The sequence below is a fragment of the Zonotrichia leucophrys genome, chromosome 3 (genome assembly GCF_028769735.1).
Source record: "Zonotrichia leucophrys gambelii isolate GWCS_2022_RI chromosome 3, RI_Zleu_2.0, whole genome shotgun sequence".
NCBI classification, from domain to species: Eukaryota; Metazoa; Chordata; class Aves; order Passeriformes; family Passerellidae; genus Zonotrichia; species Zonotrichia leucophrys.
This window is the reverse complement of record NC_088172.1, coordinates 100,104,034-100,125,772: the sequence shown is the minus strand read 5'-3', so window position 1 is coordinate 100,125,772 and position 21,739 is coordinate 100,104,034. Positions and strand designations below refer to the sequence as shown.

The 21,739-nt window shown below is 47.9% G+C and overlaps 1 protein-coding gene across 8 annotated transcripts in view; it reads right to left on the bottom strand.

The window, feature by feature from the left end:
- The window catches only part of GALNT14 (polypeptide N-acetylgalactosaminyltransferase 14), a 108,164-nt gene that overhangs the window by 11,583 nt on the left and 74,842 nt on the right, over nucleotides 1-21,739 (bottom strand). For 6 of the 8 annotated variants that reach the window (XM_064709542.1, XM_064709537.1, XM_064709538.1 and 3 more), the window contains 8 exons: nucleotides 21,604-21,691; nucleotides 20,896-20,980; nucleotides 19,473-19,576; nucleotides 14,640-14,766; nucleotides 11,257-11,349; nucleotides 9,441-9,524; nucleotides 8,195-8,339; nucleotides 176-295 (listed from right to left, as the gene is read on the bottom strand). In XM_064709542.1, the coding sequence (XP_064565612.1) occupies nucleotides 176-295; nucleotides 8,195-8,339; nucleotides 9,441-9,524; nucleotides 11,257-11,349; nucleotides 14,640-14,766; nucleotides 19,473-19,576; nucleotides 20,896-20,980; nucleotides 21,604-21,691 (846 nt within the window). Of the gene's footprint in view, nucleotides 1-175; nucleotides 296-7,767; nucleotides 8,067-8,194; nucleotides 8,340-9,440; nucleotides 9,525-11,256; nucleotides 11,350-14,639; nucleotides 14,767-19,472; nucleotides 19,577-20,895; nucleotides 20,981-21,603; nucleotides 21,692-21,739 lie in introns of those variants that run through there. The other 2 variants (XM_064709545.1, XM_064709544.1) reach the window with 2 other exon arrangements.

The window sequence follows — 21,739 nt, the reverse complement described above, 5'->3', positions numbered from 1 at the left end:
CTTATCAACACACTCATTTAAGAGGCAAAGGGCTGAACAGGCCAGAGTCTGTACTCCCAAATTGACTGTGCTTCCCAGATGAAGTCAGAGCACAGGCCATTTAATGTGCAGTAATACTGTGATGAAAGAAAGGGAACTTCAAAGGAAATATAGGGGATCAGTGAAAAGGGCTCACCTGCTTGTTGTCACCTTCTTTACAAGGTGACAGCAGCACCTGGGAACCAGGGAAGAGGGTGTACACAGACAGACAGAGCTGCTGCTGGCGGACATGATGGTTGTATGTGTATGTCCACTCCTGCACAGAGGAAGAAAAAGAAAGGTGGTGAGAGAGCAGTGCTGATTCTTTCTATTCTTTTACCTGGAAAACAAACACTTTGGCTTGGATCCTGCCCTTTACAAAATCAAACACAAACCTCACTGACTTCAAGAGGCACCAAGAGAAGTCACTGGGATGTTTCAAGCCTCCCCAAAATTGCAGTTGTCATTGAGGGACTGCAGGTACCCCAGAAAATGTCTACAAAAGCTGCTGGAAGAACATGTTTCATGAGACAAAAGATTCCATTGCCAGAACTGGGCTGTGGTTGGAGAACAAAAGGATGGAAAAAAAACAGAAGAGAGGCACGAACACTCCCAACCACACAATGTGCAATCCTATTTTTTCAGGGAAGAGCAGCAGAGATGCTTTGCAGCTGTCAGTGGGAGACAAGAAGCGATACACAGCAAATGCCTGCAACTCCTGGGGTTCTGTTCCCAAATAACACAAAAATAAGAGGAAAAGCTCTGCTTTCCATCAAGGCACTGGGAATAATTTTCAAAGGTTTGCAGAACTGGCTGGCTGTAACCATTGCTGCTCTCATTCCACTGGGCTGTCCTGGAGGTTTCTTTCTTTTGCTGCTTTTTCATGCTCACCAGTGTTTTATCACCTTGTCAGCCCCAGAAATAAACTCTGGAGGAGCAGAGACTCTTTGTCCCGTGTGATGCTTACCAAACAACAGGAGATCTCTGGGATTACCATCTTTTTCACCAGTGGATGTTTTTGGGAGAAGAAGAGGAGCAGCTGATAGACTGACGAGGATTTACAAATGTACTGGACAAAGCACCATGGATGTACAGACACCCTGCTTAGCCCAGGAGTGCTTCACAGAAGTTCACTCCAGCTGAACATTTTCTATCACTCACCTGTGCTCGTATTACCCAAAAGCACCTCCTGAGAGGATCCCAGCCAAGGGATGTCTGTCTCCCTGTCATTTGTGTGTGTGACCGTGTTCACAGGGGTTTTCAGATGAGCGAAGAGACAAGGATTTGACTCCATGTTTCAGAAGGCTTGATTTATTATTTTATGATATATATTACATTAAAACTATACTAAAAGAAGAAAAAGTTTTATCTCAGAAGGTCAGCTAAGCTAAGAATAGCAAGGAATGATTAACAAAGGTTTGTGGCTCAGAGAGAGAGTCTGAGCCAGCTGGGCTATGATTGGCCATTAATTATAAACATCCAAGACGGGCCAATCAAAAATCCACCTGTTGCATTCCACAGCAGCAGATAATCAATGTTTACATTTTGCTCCTGAGGCCTCTCAGCTTCTCAGGAGGAAAAATCCTAAGGAAAGGATTTTCATAAAAAGATGTCTGCGACATTTGTGTGTGTGCACAAGCAAACAAGAGCTGGTTTGGCTGATGGGAAACCACAAGCCATGCTTTTACATAACCCTGGAGAGGGACTTCTGGACCAGGTGTTTTGCTTGTTACTTTCTGTGAGCATCAACTTTGAAATTAGAAAGAGCAGGGGGCTGGAAGGGTTTTGTGAGGGCTCCCATCCAGGGTGGGAGCAGATGGAAAGCAGGTTTCTGAGCTGTGGCAGGGCAGGTGAGCAGGGCTGGAGGACCAGCAGCAGGCTGGCTTCACTAACACTGCAATAACCCTGCCAGAGACAGCAAGGACAGGGAGCACAAGGGTTCCCACAAGTTACCCCAGGAGCCATGGCAGATGTTTTAGCAGGCTATGAAAACTCTGAACCTGCTGGGAAGGAAAAGGTGCAAAGAGGAAGCAGAACAGCAGGGAGCTCAGCTATGGAGAAGGCAGAGCTCCATGAGAAGTGATGTGAGCAGCAGTGTGGGCAGTGGAGGCAAAGGCAGTGTTCAAACATATGCCTGTTAGGTTGAGGCTGGAAAAATGGGGCTCCTGGGAGACTTCAAGCCTTTCTGAGTGCTGGAGGGGAATGTGAAGAATGGCTGCCCTGCTCTCAGAGCTGGGATGCCTGCAGTGCCCCTGACTTTGAATGGTGGAGGTTCTGGGTTGCATTAGCATGAGTTATTAGAGCAGGGACACGCTCCTGGTCCTTTGGTATTTGTCACAGTCAGCAGCTCTAACTCCTCTCCTCAGCTTCAAAACAGACAGCTACAGGCATTTAGCTCCTGGGAATATAAATCCCACTTTCATTCAGGTTCTCAGCCACCTGGAAGGGAAAACATGCTTTTGCACAGCAGACCCAGCTCCACAAGGACTTCACACTGTGATCCTCATACTCTGTGCTTCTCAGCCCACTATTCCCCAGCAGCTCATGGAAATCAAGCCTGGCTTTCTGAACAGCCTGCCCACAGGCTCCTCAGCAAGAGCTGCCCAGGATCTGGGTACATAACAAGCATTCATTTTCAAAGCTGTAATCCACACCCTCCTGGCAACCACTTTTCTCTGTCACATGGAGCAGGGTTTACCTGATCCCACAGTGAACACGTCCCAGACATCCCCACCACGCAGGCTGTCAGCTGCTGTGTAAACCACCAGCCTGGGAAATCAGGAGCCAAATTAGTCCAGCATCTGTGAAGAACCAAACCCTACGGGGCAAGCTCCAACATCTGTTCTTGGCACCCACGCTGCTACAAGCTGCTCTGAAAACCTGCTTTACATTTTTAACCAATTGCTGGTCATTTCAGCTCAGGACAGGGCTGAAGCTGCACCCATGAGGCTCCTCAGCAGCAGCCAGTTAATGCTGTAACTTGTGTGTATGTTGAATTCTCCAACTAACCCAGGCCATGGGACTTTCTTGTTTGTTTGTTTTACATCTTTACCTTCTTGCTTCACTGAGGTTATCTCATGAAAGACTGCTCCTACCAGAGGTTCTTCATTATTTTTTTTCTAGACCAGGCTATGTTCAAACCCTCAGAATATTCACATCTCTCAAGGCAGAGCCATCCTCTCATCCAGCAGTGGACCATGGGACAGGAAGGGTGGTGATAACCATTTTCCCTGAGCTGTTGTTCATCATAACAAGTGAGGGCTCCAGAGCTGGATGTTCCACATCCAGCAGCAGTTCCACAGCTGACACTGGATCCTACCCTCCTGCCCCCAGGCTGTCCTTCCTCTGTCTTTATCTCGGCTGACAGATTTTCACACAGCTCATCTATCTCAGCAGAATGGCTTTTTATGGAAGCCAGCCCTGTTGAAAATGTTTTATCCAGCTCTAATCATGTCTTCTTCCCTTTCAGCCCTAGATGAAAGCCAAGGAAAATTATGCAGAAAATGAAGAAATTTGAAGGGAAAGGAGGAGGGAAGTCAGTTGAACACCACAGAATCCATGAAGGACTTTGAGTTAAAATATATGCCCATGGCCACAGAAATTTTTTTTCTTACCCCTTATGTTCCCTTATTTTTATGAGTTGGGATTAATGTTTTTTCTTTTTTTTTTTTTCCCATGAGGAACTACTTTATCTCTTAATCCCTGGCACAATGACATGGCCAGCACAGCAGAGGTTGTGGTGGATGGGGCAGCCCATGGCACCCCTAAGGAGCCCTGCAAGGAGCCAGCCTGGCTCCAGGGCTGCAGAATTGCCTGAGCAGATGCCACCAGGGTTTAGAGCTGACCCAGAGCCAAAGAAAAACAGATCTATGAGCTTAAACAAGATTTCCTGCCTTTCCAAAGGCAAAGATGGAGGGGTGGTGGAGCCAGGAGGAAGAGGGTGCACTTGGTGAAGAGAACATCACCAGCTGCACAGCACAACCAGCAATTCCCTTCCTCCAGAGCCTCAGATAACACCAACCCCTCATCTGGGCCTTGTGACTGTTTCTCAAGGCTTCAGCATCATCTGAGCCGGCACCTGTCACTGTTACTCAGCATTACTGTGAACTGAGGAAATTATTTTCCAGAGTGACCTTTGGCTTGGCATAGCCTGGCTGGCAGATGGAGCAAGGAGCCCCTCAGCATGGGAAGGAGCAATCCCACAGGAGCCCAGCATTCCGTGACAGCCAGGCCTGTGCTGCCCAGAGAGGTCAGCCGTGCCCTAAAGCAGGGGTAGGAGCAAGAGAAAAGCTTTTCTGAAGAAGGTGGAGCAATCTAATTATTCAATTATCCTCTTAAAAATCCCAGGGAAGGACTTGTCAAGGCACGAGTCGCCAGAGGATACTGACGTGCTGCCCTCATCAAAGACCCTGGGATACAACTGGCACATCCACACATCTCAGGAGAGGAAAAGCAAAGTACACCAGGTGCACAGGACTGTCTCTCTGTTCTTCTAAAGTTCTTCTGATGTTTACAGTTTTGTAATGGAGTTTCTCATGCACTTTTCATGTAAATAATAATTGTTTTGCATTCCTTTCTGGAAGAGGAGAGAACTGATGGACTGTTGGTTTGACCAGTGTAGTTAGAGAGGTGGCAATTTCATCCTCCAATCCACAGCCACCTTCAGAATTCTATAAATACCGAGGTCCAGAAATAAATGTGCCTTTTTTTGCCTTGGACATCTCAGCATGCGAGTGACGTTCATTTCATGCTGTACTGTGACTCAGGACAACTTGGGTGCAGAGATGACACTGCTGTCCCTCTGCTCTGCTCACCCAGCCTGGCTCCCACAGCTCCAGCCAGCCTACAGCTGGGGCAGGTCATGCCCATGGAGGAGAAGAAGGAAGGCTTTTGAGGGGAGGAGGGTCAGAACAGAATGTTTATGGTTGAGATGTCTCAGGAGGGTCACAGTCTGGACAGATGCTAAATGCTCTCCAGAAAAAGGGCAGACTTACTCAGCACACAGAGGACCTCAAGCCAACTGGGATGAGCATCAAAGCCACACCAGGCAGGTCATCACACTGCTTTTCCTTCCATCACTCTGCCTTTCCTTCCCAAGAAGAGCCAAGGTCATGCCACCCAAATGCAGTGGCAGCCACTCAGCTGCAAAGCCCAGGTATTTTGGGGCGCAGACTCAAGAAATGGATGCTGCAGCCTTTCCCCTGTTTCCTTGCTTTTCTAAAGGATGCCTGAGCTTTACATTCCTCTTGCAGCAACTGCTTACACGTGTGTTGTATCCAGGTCAAAGCATCTTCAGATTTTTTATCTGAAGTGTGTCAGGTTTCCTGAAGCTGCTAATGACTTAAATAAATCCCAGTCAGATGTCTTTTCCAAACTCTATGAACTAATACCAGCTGACACTTGGTTTGAAAAAAAAAAACCCAACTATTCACATCTTCATTAGATAGATGAGGACAAAATTATGATCAATTATTTTCCCTCAGATGCATTTCTCTCGTGAAAAACTAAATCAATCTGTTCATTTAGCAAACGAGACGCAACAAGGCATGGAGTGCTGCAGTGGGCAGGAGCACAGGCAGAGCCTGCTGTGCCCTGGGCCCTGCACGAACATCTCTGCCTGTCACTAGCTCAGGAGCCCCCTGACAGCCACCCTGAGCTCCTCAACCACCTCAAGACCCCTCTGAGAGCCATCCCAGGGGACAGAACCCACCCTGACTGCTGCCAGGCCTTCTGCAGAGGGAGGGAAGGGCCACGTGGATCCCCAGGATGAGAAGACAGAGCTCTCTCCTACACAAAAATGAGGGGTCTTCTTGTGCCTCAGTGCCCCTTTCAGTAATTCAGGACCAACTCCAGACACCACCAGGGAGGTATTTTGAGAGCTGCTAAGGGTGTAAGTCTGATTTCGCCACTCATCTCAACTTACCCCAATTATGGATGTAGCCAGAGGTCTCACAACACCCTTCCCCTACACTACAGTTAGAAAATCCTAAAATAAAGAGCAGTTGATTGCCATCTGACAGTCCTGTGCCTCTCTCCTCAAACCATGATCTTCTCACACCCAGTCTCAAGACTTCATGCATATAATGTTGGTAAAGGGCTGGGGCAACCCAGCAGGGAGACAGCTACAGAAAGGCAATCAAAGCAACCAAATTATTGCTACTATAATAGTGATAATAAAGAACTTGGACAGCCAGGATATTTTCACGGTACTTACTGAATGCCAAGGAAGCACAGCTTTGATTTAGCTAAGCCTATTTTTCACAAAATGAAGCTTAGGGTAAACAAGACGTGACTTCAGTGCGTTAAAAGTGAAGATTATTGCTCTATTCTGGTGTATCAAATGCAAAACCAAGTAGCATTCAGGACTGCTGCATAATCAATCCTACACAGCCTGGTGACTGTAACACCCACGTCATCCACAAGTTCAGGTGGTCTTGTGGCAACTGAGTCATTAAAATATAAGTTTCACAAAAAAAGTTTAAATATCCTGCTGTTTAAATATCCTGCTTTAATCTGAACTATCATCCACGGGTAGAAGTAACAAAGAACTATCCTAGAAAGACAGAGAAGATAAAAAGGAAAAGGCTTTTCTCTGTTCCTGCTGTGTACTGAGTGCAGTCATCCTGCAATCTGTTTGTAGTGCATTTTTCTGTTCCTTTGCAAAGTCAGTCCTGGATGTGCACAAGAAATAGAGTTGCCATCCAGTGGGAAGTGTTGACCTATTGCAAACTGCTGCAGAATCAGAACAGGAAGATGAAAAGTTCGTGGCGTGAAAAATTCCGAAAATTTACTGCACAGAAATGTCAAAACAAAATGTGTTTGGTAGGAATGAAACAATCCAACTTGTTGGCATGACATTTCTCATTTTAAAATACCACATCAAATTGGTATTTCAGAAAGACCAATACCATTTCATTTTGAAACACTAACTTGCAGCAGCATTTTTCATTCTGATTTTCCCAGATTTTTTTTTTTTAGAACAGCAGATTCATTGGAAGCTGCTATTGTTGTTAGAATACTTTTCCTTTCTTCTGCAGAGCTAGCCCTGAAAAACATGATGACCTGCTCTCACCAGCTTGCTGTTTGTGTGAAAATGCAGCAGTGGAAAAAAAAAATACCCAATTCTGGAACATGGAAACCAGTGAAACTGTAAGAAGTGTTACTGTGTGGCACTTGCAATTATATTAACTACATTTTTTGAACTGAACTAATATTCAAGTAGTCATTGTTGATTTTGCCATGCTGTGAAACAGATATTAATTTCCTGCCTACAGACAGGCATGCAACTGCATTTGAAAGAGATGCACATAATGACATGCTTTGTTTGCACACACAAATCAGGGGTATTTTAAGCAATCTCCCCAAGCTGGGCTTTTTATATGCACAGCTACCTGGTTTGAATATGTAACCATGAGGGTTAAGGATGTACAGTTGAGAGGAAGCATGCACACCACACCATTTCCTACTGAATTATTTCATGGCAACCATGGAGAAGCAAGGGATTGTTATCCTCCCTCTTTTATAGATGGGAGCACAGAACTTACTGACATGTCCAAAATTGCAAAGGTGAATTTTGAAGCTGTGTCCATCTTCAGGGTCTTGCTCCAGAAACCCTCTTGCAAGGCACATGTGCCTGCTCTTGGCTCTAAAATCTCCCAGGGAGTGCTTTTGAGAACATCAATTCATACAGCTTTTTCTCATCTCAGTGAGACTGAAAAAAACTGAGATCATCCTCATTAAATCCTCGCTAGTTTAATGGGCAATCCAATACCGAGAGAATGCAGACTATGAAGTTACAAATGCCACTGCAACTCAGTCCATTCTAAAAGAAAAAAGGCTGAGAGATGAGAGGAAGTTATAGTTCTCTTTGCCTTTGATCTGTGCAGATGAGCAGAACGTGGTGTTCCTGGGTAGTGGGAAGAGCTCAGCATGGGCTCCCATGGAGATGAGTGGGACACACTGTCCTGTGGCTCCTGCACCAGTTCCTGCTGCTGCCCAGGGCCTCCACCAAGATCAGGTGGAGCTGCCAGGCTTTAATGACAGGCTGCCTAAGGAAATACACTGGCAGAATGGGTAAATCCTCCAACAGAGCTTCAGCAACCTTAAGAAATCATCTTGAAGCTGGCCCCACGGCATCTCCCCATCCAGCGCCATGAGCATACACAACACACCTTACCTGTGCCTTTGGCACTGTGCCCTTGGTGCTGTTACAAGGATTCAAGCTCAGGATGGGGAACTCCTGCTCTTCAGACTTGTGTGACTCCAGGCAGCTCTGCCTTTGCCTGATGATCCCGGTCTGGTAGAGCGATTCCTCGGGAATCCTGCGGGAACAGCGTGAAAACCACACTGTACTGCCCCAGGCACAGCTGCCCCATGCTCAGCTTCCCCAGGCACAGGGGGGCTCTGTGGGGTAAGGCTGCACCATTTCACCTCCAGAAAACGAGGGGTGGCAAGGTCTACCACAATAGTGAAGCACTGAGAGCAGCACATGGACAGGGACACTGCAGGAGCAGCGCTTGGAGATGGATGGCTGACCTTTGTAAGAGGAAAAAATAAATAACTGCACCAGGCAAACAGAGCAGCCAGAGTCAGGCTGTGAGCAGCCTTCAGCTTACAGGAGAGGGGAACTTTATAACAAACTGTCACAGAGCCCTGGCATTGCCTGTGAATGCTGCTGTGCAATGCCACACATGGCAAAAAAAAAAAAAAAAAAGTAAGAAAATGGCTATAAATCATCATTTTCACACAGTGATTCTGCACTCAGCTATTGCACCAGCAGGTCCCTGAAGGTGTCTCTAGAACTTTACCATCCTTTCTGAGGATGGCTCCTGATAGGGACCAGGGGAATGAATGCAATGGTTTCTGGAGTAAATTGGTAGCTAAAAGATGTCTGTGCAAAAGCAACAATATTCATCTAAGCACTGGGCTAGGAGCAAGGCAGAGCCATCTGAATCCAAGTCATAAAATCCTAGGGTGAATGGTTTCACAACAGAGAAGCCTTGAGTGCCATAGACCAGTGTGAAAGGACTGGAAATTAGGTGCTTCTTTAAGGAGGAGTCATTAAGTACTGAAACACCCCAGCAGAAGCTATGGTGGATTTTCTGCCTTGGGATACTTTTGTAAGGAAAACTCTCTTATTCCCCTACACAACCTGTTCCACAGCATGGGCAGGAGGACATCTAATGAATTCCTAGGAACAAATGGGCATAACTGATGCTTTGTGCCTCACCAGCCCTGCAGCAAAGAGCTTGGAGGAAGCAGATATCACAGAGTGTCACCCTGTGAGCAAGCTGTGCAGCACAAAACTCCCTCTGCCCTTCTGTGAAGCCCAGGGGAGGGGTACCCATGTCTCTGGGGGCAGGAGGGAGGGATGGAGCATCCCACTGGCCTGCTGGATGCAGGTGGAGGTGGCACATCCGTACCGAAGTTCGGGATAAACGTTCTCCAGGTACCACTTGAAGCTGTGGCATTTCAGCTTCTTCCTCAGCTCCACTCTGCTCTGGATGCTGTGGGAAGAAAATATCACAGAGATACAGTGGAAATGATGAAGGTGAGACCCAACACACCACAAAGGGAGGATGAGAGAAACCCATCAGAAATGCACAGGCAGCAAACACAGGAGCATCAGCAGCTCTGGTTTCTCTCTGTGTGAGCTTGAGCAGTTGCTTTGATCTCTGGCTCTTTGGAGGTCTCACTTGGTAAAATGGCATGATGACATATTGTCATTTTAACAAGGAGTCTGGAGCTGAGAAGGCTCAGGGAAGAGCACAGTCATTTAAAAATTATTAGTAAAAAATGTATGCCACTATTCAATAACCCTTACCTGAACACATTAACATATTAGGAAATTAAAATATGCTATTTGCTATTCTAAGTTACTCTTGGTTTGCAGGACTACAGGAGGCCTTGATTTGCAAGAGCACCTAAACATGCTGGTAAGCCAGCAGAAGTTAATCACAGTGAAATCTATTTTCTTTTATTAATCATGACAAAATTTCTGCTGAGGGACCATGCTGTACAGTGACATTTTCAAAAGTCCAGCTCCTCCCTGGGCCAGCCTTCGCCTGTTGGAGCTGGTATGATCTGGCTTTTATGGAATAGCCAGAAGCCTCCAGTACCCCCTTTTCACATAGGTCAGCTTCTCTATACCCTAGGCAGAGGACAGAGCTGCTGCTTCATTCTGTGCTGATGGATGGGAGGAGGATATTAATTCAGAGGAAACAGGGGAGTCCCCAGGACTTCAAATTATTTATCCTGGAGATTGAAGAGTGGCCACAAGAAATTCAAGTCTGGGCTCAGAATCCCCTGGAGTCTGAAGGAAACTTTCTAAGGCAAAGAAAATGTGAAAACGAGAAATGTAACACAAATATTTACAGTCCTCCTGAAAGGGAGGCATCTCTGACTCCTCAGAGAATGAATGGCAAACTCCCTGCACACAAACACTTGTTGCTTTCCAATAAAGCATCAGTAGGCCAAAAACTTGATGATTTTTCTGCCTGTCAGCTGCCACCAACACCTCTGGACTCTCCTACCAAACTCCAGTCCAGGATCAGAAATAGTTCTATGTAATGCAAAGGACAGGACAGAGGCAGAGAGGGTTTTCCCCCACCTGGGTTTGGTTCACTCACTGGAATAAACCAGCACAGCATTTAATCTGGCACTTTATCAACTTCACTGCTGCAGCACATGCCTATCATCAGTGATTTATTGTCACTACAGAAGTGATGTAGCCACATTTCTCTTCACAGAGAAAAGCAAGGCACAGTTCTTCCCAAGAACATTTCTGGGTTTCACATTCTCTGAACATCAGAGAAAGGAAAAACAATTCTTATCATTTGCTGAGCCTGTGTTTGTGCAAAAGGAGAATGCAATATGGAGGTTGTTTACCCAAACTGATGGCGTTTTGTTTCCTTGCCCTGTCAGGGCCAAGTGTGTGTGTGTGTGTGTGTGTGTGTGTGTCAGGACTGTTGGGTGACAGTCACGAGTTCTGTGCAGTGTGAGCAGGGTTGAGTGCTTGGCAGGTTCAGTTTAGATGTAATGCAATATAGTATGGAATAAGATAGTCTAATAATTAATTAGCCTCCTAATATCAATGGAGTCCTCGTCATCGTTCCTCCTTCCTCAGGGCCCTCTCAGCACAGCTCTAAAGCAACACAGCTGGTTTTCCACAGCAGGGGACATCTCTGTGGGCACCCACTGCAGCAGGCAGGGCCCAGGCAGCAGAGGAAGGATCCTTACTTCCCAAAAGGCCTCCCCTGGGCTGCAGGCCGGGCAGCATAGTAGTACTGCTTGAACTCGTCCATCCACACCTCGGCCGTGCGCTTGGTGTTCCTGGGGAAGGCAAGGGGACATGTGAAACCAGGGGACATCTTCCACAGTGCACCAAGTGACCCATCTGCCCTCCTCCCAGCCTCAGCTTCACCCAAACCCCCTCTGAGCCAGCCCATCCCTCACCATTACTAGGTACTAGTAGGTACTCCTAGGTCCTAGGTACTACTAGGTGCTCCTTCCTTCCCATTACTCCAGGGACCAAACACATCAGGCTAAATAAAGCTTGGATGAAGAATTCACCATTCCAAACTCAGCTGGATGATTTGCATCCACCAGACCCAGAACTGAAGGTTGTCTCAAGCATTATCTCCAAGGCAGGAGTGCCTGGGGTTTTATTTAGTGGATGAGATGGGGCTCTGAAAAGTTTGCCCAAGCTTTGCAAAGATTTCCTTTGTTTCAATCCTGAATGGACTCTTGTGCTTTGCACTCCTGGATTTCAGTGAGGCAAACCTCAGCATTCAAAACTTACAGAGAAAGTGACCCCACCACAGTGCTGCAGCATGAATGCCACTCTCCCACACCAGCCAGGTGTCTACAGAAGGTTTCTGAACCTCAGCAAATCTTCTGTTGGCTTCATATGGCTCTAACTCCTCTTGCAAATGGATTTCCTGCTCCATGCCTATTTGCATGTCCCTCCCCTGACCAGGGGAGCTCTCCAACCTCCTGCTCCAATACAGGCCAGAGCCTCCAAGCTATTGCTGCCACACCACTGAGCTGCTGTGGGCAGGCTCTGGACCCAGCCAAGTCCCAGGTGCCCAGGAAAGGATTATTGTGCACATGAAGCCAGCCCTGCACCTGTCTCTCACACTGAAGTAGGAGCTCTGTGAAAAAGCAATCAGTATCTGGCAGAAAGGTGGAGATACTTTTTGCTAACACCTCTATTTAAACAGAAGTGCTACAGAGCCTCAGGTTGCCAGGAGCTGCTTCTCCTCTCCGTCTATACCCTGTAACATTAAGGCTGATAGATACCCTAAGGTTAATAACATCCCAGCTCCTGATGCCTTCAGGTACATTTCTCCAGACTGATTCTCAGCTCCTTGCTGATTCATGGGCTTCCTCCTCTCTCTCTAAGGCAATAGTCTAAGTGCTCTTGCTCAAGAGATGACTAAATCAGTGTCTACATCTGTACCTAACCTTGCCCAGCGCGCAGGGCTCCTTTGTTTGGCTTCCTGATCTCATCTGAGTTTACAAGAAACACGGGGATAAGTGCCAAGGCTCACACCCAGGCATGACACAGCCATCATCCCCCAGGTCCCCAGGGGCCTGTGCCTGGCAGGGAGGCACAAACCTGTACCCATCCAAGCTCCCCTTGCTCCTCCTGCAGGTGATGCAATGCAGGTGCCACCTTCTCACTCCGGTTTTGACAGGAGAGGTTTTGCCACATCCCAGCCCCTCTGAAGTAGTCTTGCTTCACTACTGAAAGCAAGAGCCCTCCTAGTGATCCTCCAATTTGTGCTCTGCTCCTTGATGATGCCCTATGCCCGTCATGGCCATCCCCTTCCAGCTCCACCCACTGGAGCAGGTGTTTAAACAGCATAATTCCAGAGAAGCCAAATGTGAGGATTCAGAATGTGACCTTGTTTTTTAAATAGAAATAAAAATGTTCTATCTAGTTTTCTTTAGTTAATATTGACAAATAAGTGCATCATTAGTATGTACAGTTAGTATGTACATCATTAGATCTGTACAGGTGTTAAAACGTAAGATTAAGATTTCCTATGTTTTTCCTATCTAAAAAGGGTATTGGGGCAGAGTTGTAATTTTCAGAGGGACAGTTGGCAATTAGACACTGGCATTTATGAATGGTCATATTACACAGTTTTTTTTTTTTTTTAAAAAGCACCTGGTCCAGTGGCTGGAAATCACAGGTGTTAGTGAGATACTGTCATGGACACATTTTATGAAAAATCCTTTTGCTAGGATTCTTCTCCTGAGAAGCTGAGAGGCCTCAGAAATGAAATGTAAACAATGATTATCTGCTGCTGTGGAATGCAACAGGTGCATCTTTGATTGGTCTCATGTGGTTGTTTTTAATTAATGGCCAATCAGAGTCCAGCTGTCTCAGACTCTCTGGTCAATCACAAGATTTTATTACCATTCCTTTCTTTTCTAGCCTTCTGATGAAATTCTTTCTTCTATCTTTTAGTATAGTTCTAAGATATAATTTTCTTTTAATATCATATATATAATAAAATAATAAATCAGCCTTCTGAAACATGGAGTCAAGATTCTCATCTCTTCCCTCATCCTGGGACCCCTGCAAACACCAGCACAAGATGTGTCATTTGCACTCCCCCCTGTCTCAAGCAAAGGCTGAGGAAGCTGCAGAGAGCCTGGGTCAGCAGCAGCCCTGTGGCAGACAGCTGGGTCTTCACAAATGCTGCTTTCTGACAGTGGGAAGCCCACACTAAAAGGAAAGCCTGCTGTGTAAGCACTCACAGCTGCAGGTTAGCTCAGAATCAACCCTGCATTTACTGTAAGTGCCCCCAGTGCTTTTCTCTGTCATTCACTTAAGCAACAATGTTCAGCCTCACACTCTAAAAATGGAGGAAAACCTTCCTGACCTCACTAGCTGCTCTGATCATCCTTCCCATGCATACTCCCACTCCTGGATTTCCTCCTTCTTTGCCTGATGTTTCCAGGATCTCAGCCCATTCCAGGCAGCCCTTTCAGTGCCTGATTCAGCCTGTGTTGCTGTGTGTGAGGAGAGGTGCCTGCCCTTCAGCTGGTGTGCCCTGGCAGCCCCTCTGGTCCATGCCAGCCAGGTGCAGCCTACTGCTGCCTCTGCTCAGCAGAGAGCACCAGCCTGGAGACAGAACCACCCTCCCCAGCAGGATGTGTGGCTCCCATCCCAGAGAGGCACTGGGAAACAAATTTTCTGGTTCAGCTGAGCCACACTGAGCCCTCAGCTGAGGTCACTGGCTACTGACAGACATTGCTGGCAGCCTGATTTCAGGTCACTGCAAATGTGTTCTGGTGACCTCAAGGTCTAAACCAGCATTTGCTGTCCCAGCAGCCAGCACTCAGGGATGTGCTGGGGCCATCCCTCCATTTCTGTGCTGATGAAAGCTACCACATAAATGTCCTATTTCTGTCATATTCTCAACACTGGAGAAATCCTATGGGACAGTTGTATTGACTTACATATTCTTCAGCTCAAGAAATTCCTGCCCAAGGATATTTCAAAGTTTTCCTAACAAACTTTCCTGCCTGTCTTCTCTGCTCCCCCCTCTCTCTACAAGGCTAATTCACACAAAAAAAAAACAACAAAGCAAGTACAAACCACTTACTTGATGTACGTATTGGCATTTCCCTCTGGAAAGATGTAGGGATGTTTCTTCCTGAAGACGTGCCCAACACGGCTGCAGGGGATGATTTCCAGGCTCCCCCCACACATCCACACACGGAAAGAGATTTCTGTAAGAGAAGCAGCTTCAGCACTTTGTCTTTCTGTCCTAGAGCAGTCTGAATCCCAGTGTTAACTCTTACTTCATCCTCTGCAACATTAAACTGGGGTAAATCAATTACCAGACTGGCTTTCCTAGGCACAAGGGCCTTAAAAGCACATTTCAAAGCTTCTTTGCAAGCTGTTTGAAGTCAGTGCACTTGAAACCTGCCTCCAGCACAGCAGGTGCAATCACAATGCTCTCACAATGTGGGACCATAAGCAGGTCCCTTTTCATACACTGCAGAATGTTCTCACTTTTGTGCCTCCCTCATTACTCCTGCACTGCCTCTTTCAGAGTCGCTTCCCTCCAAAGGGCTCTCAAGTTCACCAGGAGAAGCTGTGAATTCTCTCCATTAATGACCACAAGTGTCATTATCTTCATGAATCCACCATTGTCTTTGCAAAGTGGACAGAACAAAGTGGACTGTGCATGCACTGCCTGTCCCAAAATGGACAGGAGCTCACCCTGCCCAGGTACTCTGGGCCTGGAGTGCAATGCTGCAATCAAGTAAGGCACACACCTTCACACAAGCAAAGGTCAGTGGTGAGAGGCATTATCCCAAAAATCTGAATAAGTTATCAGTGTGGGAAATGTCTCCCAGTCACTCCAAGCCACTCTGTGGTTGGCCCACAGGGCTCTTGTCAAGGAAAATGTGGCACAACTGACAGCAGGAGTTACAAAGCCCTTGGCAGGGAGCTGGATGAGGTAGGAAGGGTAAGCAGCATGGCTGATCTAATGGGTCCATCTGCTCCTGATGCTTATGAAGCCATGAATCTGTAGCTCTATTGTCAGACAGTACCAGCGTGGAAAAGAAATGAAACTAAAATGAAAAGGCTTCTGCAGTTCTCTGAATCCTATTTTATCATCTGTTGACAGTGCAGAGCTATATGTAGCATGTATCTACTGCAAAACTAGTAATTCCTTTTCACACACACCCTCCCCCATTTAACGACAGAATTAAGACAGGAGAACACCCATTGTCTTTGCCAACTTGTGCTCCCAGCAGTCCCCTCATGTATGCCAGCACAAGGATGACATGCCCCCAGGTCGGATGCTGGCAAGACAAGCACCTGTGGCAGGAATGGGACAGTGCCAACAGGACTCCTCCTGCTCCAAGGGCTTACAAAGCTTCCATCCCTCCAAGAACAGCTGACAGGGAGCAAAGGCCAAGTGGAGCCTGGACCTCCAAAGCCCTCAGAGCACACAGGGCTCAGCCCTGAGCTGCACCAGAGGTGGGAGCCAGGTCCATGCTGCTCCCATCCCGCTCCCAGCACACCCGCCTGCTCCTGAGCTGATGGGAAGGGAAGGCTGAAACAGCTGCAAAATCTTCTTGCCTCAATGCCTGGATCCAAAATTCAAGGCTTTGATCCCATCCCCAACAGCTGGCCCTGGCAGCAGGGACAAGCAATGGCAGGGGTGGGAAAGCACAGCAGGGAGCAGTATTCCTTCCCAGAAACTCCCTCCCCTTCCCTCCACCGCTGTGTTTACATGCAAGAGCTGCCAACAGCAGCTGGAGCCTCACCACTTTCCCCAGTGCCGGGTACTAAGAGGCCAATAAAACGTGCCCTTGTGCCATATCCTGGTGCTATATTGGGAGCTGGCTTCATCACAGCTGCAGGGAAATGAGATTATGGCAGGACGTGGCCACTCCGAGCTGCTGCTGCTCTCGGTTCTCCTCGCTGCTGTCACTTGTCTGTTGTGTCACAGCACTCGCTGCTGCTGTCACTTGTCTGTGTGTCACAGCATTGGCTGCTGCTGTCACTTGTCCGTGTGTCACAGCACTGGCCACTCTGCTGGCACTGCTGTGTCAGTCATAAGGGCACCCAATACAAGGGGACAACCAGCTGAGCAGCTCCCTGGTGTGCTGAAAGACTCACAGCATTCGCTCCTTGCCTGGGTTTTTTTCAAAGCCTAGTGAAGAGGTCATCTCTGTGCATTGTGAACTGGAATGAGGACACAGCACAAAGGAGATGCTGAGGAGTCTGAGCTCTCTGCACCCTGCAGAGCCTGCTCCAGGTACAGAAGAAATAACAAAAGCACAGATTTCCACAGGAGCCAGATTTTCACCCCTGGAGCCATCCATGGCCGGTAACAAACAAGATCTCCAGACAGGCAGCCAAGAGCTAAGTGCCCCAAGGGAAAGCAAACTGAAGCACCAACTAAAGTAAGGTACAGGGTCAGCTCAGAGGAGCCAGGGGAGCAAGAAGCAACTGTGTGCTTCCCTTGACCCTCAGGAGATGCTGCCAGTACCCCAGGAGGGGGTGTAAGCAGTACATGTTGGGGTGTGCTGGACTTGGCCTTCATTCAGCAAAATACCTCCAGCACTTCTTGCTGGCCTGCAAGTCCTTCTTGCCATTACTCATCTACAGGGAATTCAGTAAATTTAAGATATAAAACACCTACAGTGTCCTCCTTCAAAGGCAGACACGCTGACTTTTGTTCTGCCTGATGGGACACTGCCCCCAACTGCTGCACCTGCAGGAGGTGGAGCTGTGAGCCAGGCGCTCTTGGGCTTCTTGCCCATTTCCTGGGCTTCTGCTCCCAGGAAAATGGGCAAGATGGGATCTGCCCTGCTGCTAAGCAGACCTGCACTTTGCTGTCACAATGTTAACCTTGATTTTGCTTTCCTTTGTCACAGGAGGCTGTGGTACCCCTGTATCACTGGCTGGGGGCTCTGTACAAATCACAAATGGGATGGGACTGCTGGGAACGTGCCTTGAGCTGTTTTATTTTTCAGCATCAGTCTCATTACATTGTTATGACAATGAGAAGATGCCACCAGCTCACATTCTAGGCAGCAGACAAAGAACTTAATGTTACAAGTCACTTTATAAGTTTTTTGATCACACAAAGCAAAAGCACATTGACAGTAGTTCTATCCAATCACCATAAGCACAGATACCTTTGGTTAAAACAATGCTTGTGTATTTCAAATAGAATACCTGCTTGTAAGCCTTAAAACACAATGCACAGAGCTCCATTATTAAGCTTCAAACTTCCTAATATCTTGCTAGATAAACTTCTCTGTAGCTTAGAGAATTATTCCAGACAAGTGTTAATACACAGACCATTGTTCTGTTTGTCCTCACTTTTCTACAGTTTAAATAATTTTTCTGCTAACCTATCTCATGGCTGCTGCTTAGCTCTAATCACAGTTCTACTGCCTCTGAGGCCTGCCTTTTTCAGCTTTCCCAAAAACCTCTAAATTTGTAGATTCCCACAGCCCTGCACCACTGCCAGTGCATGTTTGGTCAGGAGCAGCCTGCTGGGGCATAGCACCAGCAAGGGAAACCTCTCCTCTGCAGAATGGGTCACAACCAGGCACAAGGAGCACAATTCCTGCTGTTACAGGGCACAGGACAAGGATGGAGCTAGGATGGAGCTTCTCCCAGGAGCAGCTCCTGCTGGCTGCTGTCAGACACAAATGATGGGCACAGACAGACAGCAGGTCAGGCACAGCATGGCAGCTCCTCTCCTGCTCTTCTCCTGTCCAGTTCCCTTCCTGAATGCTTTGTTTGGGCTATTGATCCAGCAGGGAAGGTGGGAGGGCTGCCACTCCCCTCCCAGGTCTCCTCACAGCCACTCCACTGAGATGCTTTGGGTCACTTCAAAGGCAAGACAGAGAGAAAGCATGAAAGAGAGAGAGATTCCTACTGCATAACAAGATAGAAATAAATAAAATATATCCAGAGGGACAAGGCATGTGAAAGAAACACCAGTGCCAGGCAGTGGATGGATTACTGCGAGGCAGCAGCATCTGCTCCCTTGGATGAGTGACAGCATGGCTGTGTGTGCTGAGACACAAGAGCCTTCCTTCCTGGCCAGCCCCACTCCCCAGAGGTGCAAAGCTATTAAAGCCAGGTTCTGATCTGTCTGCCTGACACTGAGTGTCTCCCTCTTCTTTCCTGGGTACAGTCTGCTGTTCTGATCCACAGCATCACTGCAGCTTCAAAGGGAGAACAGCACAGCCCCATCCAGCTCTGCTGGACAAGGGACAGGCTGTTACCTCTTTCATGTGCCCTCTCAAGTGTGCTTGCAGGAGATTTCTTTATGTCCTTCTTGTCCCATGGTAAGGGCCAGAGATCACAGAATTTAAGTGAGCTCAACCCTTTTTTTTTTGTGCAGGAAAAGTGACAGTATCAGAGAGAGCTGGGCAGCCCTCAGCCACCAGGGATACAGGAATGGATAAGCAGTCCTGGTGCTCTGCCACCTGTTTGCTGCATGCTGATGGAACTGCAGCTTCAGGTACTCTGCCAACTCAAGGAGGGACCGATACCTCAGTTCATAGCCTGGAAATGCTGTCATTAATGGATTAAGACAAATTCTTTGCTTTACTAAAGCAAAAATAAGATCAGGAAGGAATGGAAGGGTGCATGTAGTGTTCTCTCACCTGTTGGTAACACCAAAGCTGCAAACTATGGGGTTGAAGGTATTTACCTACAGGAAATAAAGCAGCATGGAAGGCAGGCAGTCCCAAGTGCCAACAATTGCTCACTTCCCATCACTCGTGGTTGCTAGATCTCTCACTCTCCTAAGACCACAATCTAAGAATGTGAATGAGGGAAACCAGCCAGAACATTCAAAGGGAAGCCTGAAATGACCTGGTGTCCATCTGGCATGACTCAGAAAGGAAAGCCAACACAGCAAGGCACAGGAGGATGAAGAACAACTCACCGAAGTTCTCTCCACCCCAGATGTCCATGGCACTGTCATACTTGCCCAGGTGGTTGAACCAGGCCTTGTCGATCACAAACAGCCCCCCAGCAATGATGGGAGTCCTGAACAATGCACAAGGACAAGAGGACACACTCTCAAGCACTGCTGCAGCACCTGGATGCACAGAAGCAGCCCTTCCCTTTGCCTTCCCTTCCACGACCCAGGACATCACCTTCTCACCAAGAAAAGGACAAAACACCCCAAAATGCATCTGGAACCTTTCTTTCAGCCACCTTGGTGTTCTGCTGCCAATCATCAATTGCCTGGCACTTAATGACTGGCTAATGCACCCGTCAGCACAACTCCTACAAGCCCAAAGTTGACAGCCCTGATTGTAGGCTTCAGCATCAAAAATGCACTTAGCACTCGGGGGTTATTCACTCAGAAGGGCTTTTTGCCTGGAGCCAGCCTATTAAGAGCACCATTCCACCAGGGAGAGGAAGGCAGAGCCAATTCAGAAGGGCTTTTTAAAAGCCATCACTAGCTGTGTGATCTTTATTTCAAACCAGGGTTATTTTTTTTTCTTTGGATTAGCTAAGGAAACTGCACAGAGAAGGCTCGGGGAGGAGGGGAGGGCAGGCCCAGAAGAGAGCTTGAGGAGACTTGCTGCTGGCTGGCACAAGTCCCTTCTCCATTCAGTTGGAGACAGTGTGGATGCTTGGGAGGAAATGGGGTGATTGCTGTGCCCAGGCTAATCTCCACAGTGCCCTACAGTGATCAGGAATGCAAGGCCAGCCTTTGGGAAGCCAGTGAGAGCTCCTGTTAACAGCAGCATCCTAAGGAGAAGCAGTGCTTTTCTGCCCTGGGAGCCTTCTGAGGCCCTCAGCTTCCCCAACACTTGGGGTCCTCCACACCTCACATCTGGCTGGGGCTGCAGACACCAGCACCAGGCTTGCTGCCAGCAGAGATTTCCAGCAGAAATCTCCATGCCATGACATGAGGACAGATGCTCCTGTTCAGCTTTGCTCCCTCCCCTGCACATCCCCATTTCTGAGGAATCCTCAGTGAGGTACAGAAGAGCAGTGCTGATCTGACTAGACACCAAGTTTATCATGAGGACACTGCCTTATTTTTAAGTGGTAGCTGAACTGAGAGAAGTAGCTGTCCACAGCACTGGGCTTTTTCCCCTAACCATAATCCCTAGCACTACCAAAACCCCAGTAAACATAAACACACCCCTTCCCTCTGTGTGGCATTCTCAGGCTTCAGTGTTGGAGGGTGAAGCTGCACTGCAAAACCCAGGAGCTTGCTAGAGGTACCAGAAGTTCAGAGTTCTGTCCTGGAAGAGATCCCTCACTGCTGTGGAGCATGGGGACACACGTGAGGTCACATCAGAAGCCTGTCCTGCCCCTGGGGTGCTTTCTTCCCCCTCCTGACTTACTTGATGGGCTCGGTGGGATCAAGTCGTTTGGCCTTCTGCTCCGGGGAGAGCTGCTCCCATTTGAAATGCAGACTCCAGTCAAAACCTAAAACCAGAGTAGAGAAGTGCCATGGGGAAATTAGAAATTGATATGGATTAGGAGGCAATGCAGGCTGCAGAAGCTGTGTTTGATGGAATGTTTTCCCCACTTTCAAATGACTTCAGCCACAGAGATGCAGCTCTTGAGAGGAAAGTCCAATGCCTAACATATTTCACCACTACAAATGGACAAGAAACAGCACATTGCATTACAATTTCAAAGTCAAGTGCTCCAAAGGCAGGAAAAGTCAGAATTAAAGCTGCTGCTGAAACCTAGTCCCCCTGTGCACGCTCTGATGGACATTGTGTGCTCCAAATAGCACAGGCATACTAATCAGCACTACACCTGCATTCTCCAGTTGCTGCCTAGACATCTCCCATCTCCTCCTGTCACTTCCAGGGCTGCCCAGGGTGGCTTTGACGTGACCCTCCTTTCCTGCTTGACCACCTCAGCCACTGCAGCAAGCACGCTGCTCACAGCACACCCCCTGTGTGTGCAGCAGCAGCACTGAGCAGCGTCCATGTGCTTTTCTGTGAGGCAGCAGCAGACAGAGGTGTGGTGCAAAGGCCAGTGCACATCCCCCAGCACAGAATGGATGCCCACAGGACATGCACAAAGCTTGGACTCACCTCCCCTGAGGTCTGAGGAAGCTGCCACGTAGGCAAAAGTGTCCAGGTTGATGATGTCAATAACGGGACTGACCACCCGGGTGGGATCCTGCAAAGCAGAAGCAGAAACACCCCTGACTTCAGGTGACACCATCCA